Consider the following 9837-nt stretch of genomic DNA (forward strand, 5'->3'; position numbering starts at 1 on the left):
ACATAATCACTGTTAATGCCCGCCTGATGTGAGTCAGTGGAAAGATCTTATGCCTGGTCATCAGAAACACCTTTTTAGCTGTGTGACCTTAAGGGCCTTAATAACCACATCTGAGGGGTAGTTTCCACTTCTGCAAATTGAGACTAGTAAGAACCTTGCCCAAAGTCCTTGTGAGGAAGGAAGAACACAAGGTCTTTCCTTTCTGGGGGATTCAGTCACCCTCAGCTGCCACTATCTATATGACAGTAGCTAGCAAAAAAGTGTTCTTGGTATAACATTACACCTTTTTTAAGTTTCTTTTTTTTTTTTTTTTTAGAATTTGCTTGCTTTTGTTACTATCAATGGACACTTTTTGCTTAGATCATTCAGAGGTCAACTTCAACCCAGCTCAGGCCAACTTGTCACCAATTCTGAATTATCCAAATAGGAATTGATGACGATTTACTGTAACCAGTTCTTTGGAATGGGTTAGAACCCTGGCTCTAATCAAGACCACCACATGGATTCAGTTCAAGGATGTCCCCAACATGAACCTTTTTTAAAAAATATATATTTTATTGATTTTTTTACAGAGAGGAAGAGAGAGGGATAGAGAGCCAGAAACATCGATGAGAGAGAGAGAAACATCGATCAGCTGCCTCCTGCACACTCCCCACTGGGGATATGCCCGCAACCAAGGTACATGCCCTTGACTGGAATCAAGCCTGGGACCCTTGATTCCGCAGGCCGATGCTCTATCCGCTGAGCCAAACCAGCTAGGGCCCCAACATGAACCTTTTAATGGTGAGCAGTATTTGGCAGATAGAGCACTGAAGCGGGAGCTAAGGCGCCCAGGTTCTGATCCCATCATTCATTTGCTGTGTGTTCTTTAGCAGGTCACTTCCACTCTCTGGGCCTCAGTTCCCTCCTCTGCAATGGAAGAAGATGAACAAAATGATCCCTAAATCCCTTTGCAGCTGTCTGTAGGGACAAAAAATGGATGAGGCCCAGCCGACATGGCTCTGTGGTTGAGCATCAACCTACAAACCAGGAGGTCCCGGTTCAATTCCCGGTCAGGGCACATGCCTGGGTTTCAGGCTCCATCCCCAGTGTGGGGTGTGCAGGAGGCAGCCGATCAATGGTTCTCTCTCATCATTGATGTTTCTCTCTCTCCCTCTCCCTTCCTCTCTGAAATCAATAAAAATATATTTTTAAAAGAAATGAGATGGGACCCCAGCATTTACTGATCCTCATCTGAAAAATGGGAACATGGGGATAATAATAGTAAATGAGTTGACACATGCGAAGCCCTTAGAATAGTGGCTAGCAAAGAATAAGCCTTCAGTTAATGGCTAATAATTGAAGTCTCTCTCTCTCTCTCTCTCTCTCTCTCTCTCTTTCTTAACAAGCTTGTAAGCTTAAAGACATTAAGCAAATTCCTAAGGATCACTCAACAAGTAAATGCGGGTGACCCTTTCAGCCATTACCCACTCCAACTCATATCTGGTGAAAAGGTCTCCAATGCCCAGTTCTGATCCACTGCCTCAATCACCGTCCTCCGGGACTACATGTCAGAGGACCCTCCCCTTCTCAATAAAACACCTCATATCATAAATAACATCCCTCCATGGATGAGAGGGAAGATACAGACCTTTGAAAGCAACCAAATAAACACTCAGTTGTTTCAGATCCCTGTCCTAGCCACCCCTCCTCCTGCCCTTAGGGAAGCAGCCTCCTGACTGACCTCTGGCGGGGAGCCCAGCCCTGGAAGGTAAAGCTGAGGATCCAGCAAAGGAAGAGGTTTTCTATCACCAGCACTTGTGCTAGCCCTGCCTGAGGGCAAAGGGGAAACCCCCGATCAGCTCAATTTGGATCTGAGGTTGGTGAGGAGAGGAAGAGAGGGGGGAGGGGGAGGGGGAAAGGGGAAAAGAGGGAGAGGGAAAGGAAGACAGAAACGGGGAAGGAGAGTAAAAGCAAGACAGCCTCAGATTTCCGGAGGCTATTTCAGTTTTCTTTTCTGTTTAATGCAATGTCACGTATGATGTCAGCCAATGCCTGGCTACTATTTTGGAAACTCCCCTTGAGGGCGCCCCCTCTACTGGCCTGACTTGCTATAAAGGGCCAGCCTGAGCTGCAGAGAATCCCTGCAAAGGATCTTAAGACAGCACAGGATCTCCCACAGCCTCTACCCACAGGTACCATGAAGGTCTCCGCAGCTGCCTTCGCTGTCCTCCTCGCCGCAGCCGCCTTCTGTGCTCCTGCATCAGCCTCCCCATGTAAGTCCCAGTCCTGACCACCTGAGTCAGCCCTCAGGCTAGCCCAGACCTTGCGTTTATACTGTCTGGACCCTATGATTTTTATTCTTACTTATTGCTTTTCTCTGATGCCCAGTGGCCCCTGATGGATCTCTGAGCCACTTTATGGCAAGGACCCTCTGATTAACTTTTCTGTGTTTTCAGGGTCTACACCCCAAGCTTGCAGGCACTCACTGAGTGTGGACTGATGCTGGGGTTATTAGTAGGAAGGGGCAGCTCAAGCTGACCTAAAAACATGACTCATGCCTGCCTAACACCAGCAAGGTTTCTAAGAAACTTATAAGCAAGTAACTAAAACCCTCCTGGGACAGTCATATTTCCCCCCATTTCATAGAGGGATAAAATGGGGCTTGAGAAAGGATAATGAAAGCTAATTAAATACCTACTATTTGTCAAGTATTATGCTGATTGCTTTACATGTATCATCTTATTTAATACTCACAACTATTCTTTTTAAAAAATATGTTTTTATTGATTTCAGAGAGGAAGAGAGAGGGAGATAGAAACATCATGATGAGAGAGAATAATTGATCAGCTGCCTCCTGTACACCCCACACTGGGAATTGAACCCGCAACCCAGGCATGTGCCCTGACCAGGAATTGAATCATGAACTCCTGGTTCATAGGTTGATGCTCAATCACTGAGCCACACCGGCCAGGCTCCCAACTATCCTTTCAGTAGCTGTCCTTGACTGACAGATGGGGAAACAGAGGGAGGCCCAGAGAGGTTAAGTAATTTGCCAGGTTCACACAGCTAGGAAGTGGGGAATCTGGTATTCAAACTCAGTTCTATTTGGCTCTTAAACACTCCTACTCTGCTGGGAAATGGCAACTGACATTTCCTAGGGTCATTCTGAATTAAGTGACCAACAATTATACCCCCAAACCCAATAATGTTCTTCTCTGATACGGCCCTTCTTACTATGTCTCAGCCATGGCTCCTACCATCCACCATGCACCTCCAGTCTGAGTTTTGGAAGCCTCTCCCCAGCCCACCCTAGGTCTCAAAGAAACCAAGTTCTGAATCCACTGAGGGTCCTAGAGGACAAGATAAGGCCAGAGGGCACAACACAAGTTAGCAGGAGGCCCAGCATGTCCCGAGAGCCAAAGGCATGAGGGTGATGGTGCAGAGAGAAGGATACAAGCGAGGCACGAGAATTGGGTGAGGGATTGGGGAGATCCTCTCAGTCCTCTGTTGGAATTCCACTCTGTCACTGTGTGTCAATGGCAAAGTGACTTTACCTCTCTGAGCCTCAGTTTCAGCCAAAGGAGGATAATAGTCTATTTAAGATAAATCATATAAAGTACCCAGTGCACTGGCAATGAATACAAGGGTCTCTTCCTTCCTTCTCCCAGATGCCTCGGACACCACACCCTGCTGCTTTGCCTACATCTCCCGCCCACTGCCCCGTGCCCACCTCAAGGAGTATTTCTACACCAGCAGCAAGTGCTCCATGCCAGCAGTCGTGTGAGTCTCAGCCCCATGGAACCCTCCAGCGGGGTGCAGAGTCTATCCCCCTAGGAGCCCTCTAGAGGATGCCCCAACCACTGGGGCCCATTCTCTAGCTGCTCAAATAGCACGGCTCCTCCAACTCCAGCTTCAGATTCCCCAGCTATCATGAAAAGGATCAGACAGGGTGATCTTGGAGGATCTTCCCCACTCTGATGTACTAGGTTAGGTCTCTGATCTTTACAGTTGTGACTTTTACTTGAACATCATTTGCAATGATCTTGTATGGAGATCAATTTGGTCATCACTTTGCAGGTAAGAACTTCACAGTTGCCCATACCCACACCCTATCAAATCTACCTCAGAGGAACTAAGGAGAGGTCAGAAGTCAGGGTCCTAGTTGCAGTCACTTGTGCAAGAAACACACACAACTTGATTGACTGGTGGAGAAATAATAAAATGAGATTCTCCTTTAAATCTGCAAGCTAATACATTTGAAAAAAATCAAATAATCCCTACTACCTAGGAAGTGCCTACTGTGTGTCAAATGTCTTACATGCATTATCTAGACCCAGGGCCAGAGACTTGGGAGAGCACACAGAAAAGAAAGGCAGCAACTTTGAGTAATTCTCAAGGGACAAGTGAGGGTGGAGGCTCCCATGAGACAGAGCAGGAAAAGAGGTAGGTGGGAAGTCAGGCAAGTGGAGGGTCCCCAATATGGGGGGGAGGGAGAGAAGTCTTGGCGAGGAGGGACTATTCTCCAGTGTCCCATTCTACAGAGAGGAGAAGGAAATGGGGGCCTGAGCAACCCTGACCCCAGATGTTGGTTTCCTGACCTTTTGATTTCCTGGCCACAGGCCAAGGGGGCAGAGGAGAGCAGATGATGGTAAGCCAGCAGGATTTCCTGTATGACACCCGGCTTAACAAGAGCAGGGTCTGGGTTTGAAGCTGTCTTACCACCCCAAATAAGAAAATAAACACTAGGAGGTGCAAGAGCCCAGAATATGGCTTCTGCTCCCTTTCTCTTCTCTGCCCGTTAGGGTGGGAGAGAGATGGTCAAGGGGCTCTGAGTGAGGCTCAGAACAGGGAAGCAGCTTCCCTGAGAGCAAAGACTACCCATGACAGAGCATGGAATGGGGCCAAGAAACCCTCATTCTCACCAGACAACCTAAGCCTTCATTTTTATCTGAAAACATCCTGAAGGAGAAGCCAAAACAAGAAAGGTCCAAGTTGGCAGGGCTAGCCCCAAAGTGGTCGGTTAAATGATAGAAGTGCTTTGACACTGCCAATATCTCAGTGTCCTCAACCTCTCTGAGCCACAGTGCCCTGTACCAGCATCTTTGGTCTCATGTTGCCCTGATCCACCCTAAAGCAGAGGTCCCACAGCATTCCAATGACAACAACAGCACATGCATGCTATTTTCAAAACCATATACTATCTCATTTGACCTTCGCAATAACTGTGCAAGGTAGGAATTGTTTCTGGCCACATTTTGGAGATTTGCGAATAGACTCAGAGGCCCTAAGCGATTTGCCAAAGGTAATCCAACTAGTAAGTGGTGAAATCAAGACTCCAGTTTATGTCCTTCCCTCATTCGCCCACACATGCATAGATGTATTCATTTGTTGAGTTTCTACCCTGTGCCAGGCACTGTGTTATCTAAAGCCAAATTATATGGGGGGTTTTTTTGAAAGGGGGGTGGCTTTTTAATTTTTCAATTAGAATCGACATTCAATATTATATTAGTTTCAGGTATACAGCATAGTGGTTAGACATTTATATAACTTATACAGTGACACCCCCCACGCCCGTAAGTCTAGTCCCCACCTGGTACTATACATAGTTACCACAATACAATTGATTATATTCCCTATGCTGGACTTTACATCCCTGTGACTATTTTGTAACTGCCAATTCATACTTCTTTTTAAAAATATATATTTCTATTGATTTCAGAGAGCACAGAAGAGGGCGAGAGAGATAGAAACATCAATGATGAGAGAGAATCATTGATCAGTTGCCTCCTACACATCCCACACTGGGGAACAAGCCCGCCACCAGAGCATATGGTCTGACCGGGAATCAGACCATGACCTGCTGGTCGATGCTCAACCACTGAGCCATGCTGGCTGGCCCCAATTCATACTTCTTAATCCCTTCACCTGTCCCCCAGTCCCCAACCCCGCTCTCATCTGGGACCATCAGTTTGTCTTCTGTACCTATGAGCTTGTTTCTGTTCTGATAGTTCGTTTACTTTGGGGTTTTTTTTAGATTCCATGTATAAGTGAAATCATAAAGTATTTGTCTTCTCTGTCTGACTTATTTCATTTAGCATATACCTTCTAGGTCCACTCATGTTGTTCAGGGCCCTTTCAAGGGACATAGTTAGGGAATGAGTAAGTGGTTCTCGTATTATTAATCCAGTCCAACATTTATAGTTCCTTCCTCTATATCAGAGCTCATAACCTTGGGTAAACATTCTAATCATCTGAGGAGCTTTGAAAAGATACTAATGCCCAGGTCCCTCACAGGTTTGTTTTACCACCTCCAGTCTCCCTCTTGCTCAGCCATGACCAAGTTCCCAGAGAACGTCTCTTTTTCTCTGCATCTGGAGCACCCAGTACGGGGTCTGGGAAAGGCTAATGGTTGACCAGTTCAACCCTGGGCTGCTCGGGTTTGTATTCCCTTTGCTCTCCAGGTGGCATGTGTGTGTGAGAGAATTACAATGCACACAACTCTGCTTCTAACCTGGAACCCTTTTGAATCAACAGGAAAGGAAATGTCCTTTCCTTAAAAGCCACAGATAAAATCTTACGGAGCTCCAAAAATGACCTACCCAGTATCTTCATCATCTCTTCTTGTGCCTCAATCCATGTCATTCCTAAAACTGACTGTCCCAGCGCTGACCAGGTCTCTCTCCTCTCTTCTCCCACAGCTTAATCACCCGAAAGAACCGTCAGGTGTGTGCCAATCCAGAGAAGAGATGGGTGCGGGAGATTATCAACGCTTTGGAGATGAGCTAGGATGAAAGGCGCCTTAAACCCAGAATTTATGCAACTTTCTTATTGCTTCTCCCCAATCCCCGGCTCCCACCCTCCTGGGAGGCCCTGATTCCACTACACAGCATAGTGGCAGTTATAAAAGCCTCCCCACCAAAGCCCCCAGGAGCTCCTGGGGCTCTGAATTGTGCACAGAAAATTTCTGGTCTTGGAGCTGCAGGCGCCTCAGCTCAGGCATGGCTCTGCAATCAGGAAGTAAGTCGGCATGCCTCTGGAGGCGAAGAAGGGAGACAAACTGGGCTTCGATGGTAATGTCCCATGGCCAGAGCTCCAACCTCAGCCCCTCAATGTGATAGGCTGACTGGCAAAAGTGAGAAATCAGCTTTCTATTAAAATTCCCACGACAATTTCAAAGCTGGCTCCTGGCATGATTTCTTCCTCAGGGACCCTCCTTCCTCATGAGTATTAAGCATGCAGGGGTGCACACACCTGGTGTCCTCCCTAGATTTGGGGGTGATGGCCTTGCACAGTGAGCAGGGCTGGGAGCATAAGCTCTCTGAGAAGGGGCATGGGCAGGACAGTGGCTTATCTACCCTGGGGGGAAACAAGAGTCACTACATCCCCACTCCCAAGTTCCCACAAATTTATTTCACTCCCTGCCACAGAACCTCCACTTCTTCAGACCTTCCCCTTCTACCCTTGTCTACCCTAGTCCTCATCCCCAGTCTTGCTCCTGGAATAGGTTTTAGTGGCAATCCCAACACCTCAGTTCTTTCAAATAGAGGGAGTAATGAGGTGGGAGTACTCCAACTTCCCCATCGATGTGCCCCTTCATGTGAACATATATTGACAATATATATCTTCGTAATTATAGAGAGCATAGCTGAGTGCTCACTGTGCGCTGGGCATTGCCAGCCCCTTACATTCATCATCCCTCATCCCCACAACCCTTTGGGGGAAGCAGTATTATCAACCATGTTTACAGTTGGGAAAATCCTTGGCAAGAGAAGGAAATAACTTGCCCAAACCCCAAAGTAAAAGAAGTAAAATAAAAAGGGGGGGCATTTAAACCCATCAGGTGTTATGTCAAAGCCCATGTTTTTTTTTTAACCCTTACTTTGTAAAACTTCAAACCTACAGAAATTTCAAGACTATACCCATTAACCTTCATCTAGATTTGAATGTTAACATTTTATCATATTTGCTTTATCTATATGCATATGTGTGTGTATGTGTGTGTGTGTGTGTATAGTTGGTATAATACACTTTTTTTTCCAAATTTGAGAGTAAGTTGCAGATGTGATATCACTTCACCCCTAAAAGTTTCAGTACATATTTCACACTCAGGAAACCTAACACTGACACAATACTATTTTCTAAAACACAGGCCATGATCAAAGCCCACAATTGTCCCAATGTCTTTTACAGCTATTTTTTAAATCTAGGATACAATTATGTCCACACACTGAATTTAGCTGCCATGTCTTTTCAAGTGTCCTTTACCAGACTTTCTCTGTCTTTAAGAACATTCATATTTCGGGGAAGTTCAGATAAGATTTTTGTAGAATATTTCATTTGAATTTGCCTGATTGTTTCCCCCGAATTAAACTCAGGGTAAACATTTTTGGCCAGAATACCAGAGCGATGCTGTCTTTCTCAGTGCAGTACATCAGGGCACACGATGTCAGTTTACTAGTGATGTCAAGTCTGATGGCTTGGTGGCCCCTGTTCTTTTTTTTTTTTTAATATATTTTATTGATTTTTTACAGAGAGGAAGGGAGAGAGAGAGAGAGTGAGAAACATCGATGAGAGAGAAACATCGATCAGCCGCCCCCTGCACATCTCCCACTGGGGATGTGCCCGCAACCAAGGTACATGCCCTTGACTGGAATCGAACCTGGGACCCTTCAGTCCGCAGGCCAACGCTCTATCCACTGAGCCAAACCGGTTTCGGCAACCCCTGTTCTCCTGCTACAGTGAGTTGCCTGCTGTGTGCCAAGCACTGTACTAGGCATTGGGGGTGGGGGTCAGGAGTGGAATAGAGGGGTGAAAGAGCTACCAGCCACAATCTGTACTTTTAGGCAGTTCACAGTCTAGTGAGAAAGATGGAAAGATCCATGAACAGATGAAACATAAGACAAACTCTTAAAGGCAAGCACCACTACAAAAGGTTGTGGTCATATTGTGGGGTAGGGGGTATTACACCTAAATGGGGTGAGGCAGGGTGCCTCAGGGAGTAAAGAGACTTCAGAAATAACATTTAAGTAGAGTTTGAAAGATTTGAAAAACTGTTTAACAGGTGGAAAAGAAAATGAAAGACCTGACAGCTAGAGGAAAGAGCATATGCAAAAGTAGGGGTATGAATGGTCTTAGCCCAGAGTTAGTTCAGTCTCTTGCTACCAAGGAAAGAGGTGTGAGTTTAAGAGGGGCTTTCCCATCCCTGCCATTTTCCTGATGACTAATGCTAAGAACCACCCCTGCTCCTAACACAGGTTTATATGAGCTTGACACTTCACCAAACCCTTAGACTATCTCTTTGAATTTATGCCTCACCATAGCCCCTCTAGTTAGCTAGACAAACATGACTTTCCCGCATTTTAGATGAGGACACTGAAGATCCTAGAGGTAAAATGACTAGCTCAATCCATAAGCCAGTAGATGCCAGGGCTGGGGCTAAAGAATGGAACTAGAGCCCTGGCCAGGTAGCTCACATGGTTGGAGCATTGTCCCAATGTGCAAGGGTTGCAGGTTCAATCCCTAGTCAGAGGGCACATACCAGAGTCAACCAATGAATGCATAAATACTAGTAAGTGGAACAACAAATCGATGTTTCTCTTTCTCACGTTCTCTCTCTCTCTCTCTCAAAATCAATCAATACATTTTGCACTTAAAGAATGGAACTGGAGCATTCTAGTTACCTAGGAGACCTGGTTGCTCAGCACTTGGAAGCTTCCATTTCCAGAAGCCCAGACATCTCACTAGTTCCTCTTGTACAGAACACAGGGTATCCTGAGCTCTCTCTCCACATCCCGAAGGCCCTGTATTCTCCACCACCACCACCCTGCCCTCTGGCCCCACCAGGAGAATAAAAAG

General features: G+C 46.2%; 1 protein-coding gene across 1 annotated transcript; it reads left to right on the forward strand.

Annotated features, from left to right (window-relative positions):
• Window positions 1–2095: 2095 nt before the first annotated feature.
• On the forward strand, window positions 2096–7143 carry CCL5 (chemokine (C-C motif) ligand 5). Its single transcript, XM_006756407.2, has 3 exons — window positions 2096–2255; window positions 3651–3762; window positions 6681–7143. Exons 1-3 carry the CDS (start codon window positions 2180–2182, stop codon window positions 6766–6768), a joined length of 276 nt encoding a protein of 91 aa, XP_006756470.1. The 5' UTR covers window positions 2096–2179; the 3' UTR covers window positions 6769–7143.
• Window positions 7144–9837: the final 2694 nt, after the last annotated feature.

This window comes from Myotis davidii, unplaced genomic scaffold, assembly GCF_000327345.1.
Source record: "Myotis davidii unplaced genomic scaffold, ASM32734v1 scaffold574, whole genome shotgun sequence".
NCBI classification, from domain to species: domain Eukaryota; kingdom Metazoa; phylum Chordata; class Mammalia; order Chiroptera; family Vespertilionidae; genus Myotis; species Myotis davidii.

What these genes read in the sequence shown, in the direction of transcription:
- CCL5 (XM_006756407.2), top strand. Translation starts at nt 2,180, where the DNA reads ATGAAGGTCTCCGCAGCTGCCTTCGCTGTCCTCCTCGCCGCAGCCGCC. An exon ending in TCCTGCATCAGCCTCCCCAT is followed by an intron (nt 2,256 to 3,650) that starts GTAAGTCCCAGT and finishes TCCTTCTCCCAG; the next exon opens with ATGCCTCGGACACCACACCC. An exon ending in TGCTCCATGCCAGCAGTCGT is followed by an intron (nt 3,763 to 6,680) that starts GTGAGTCTCAGC and finishes CTTCTCCCACAG; the next exon opens with CTTAATCACCCGAAAGAACC.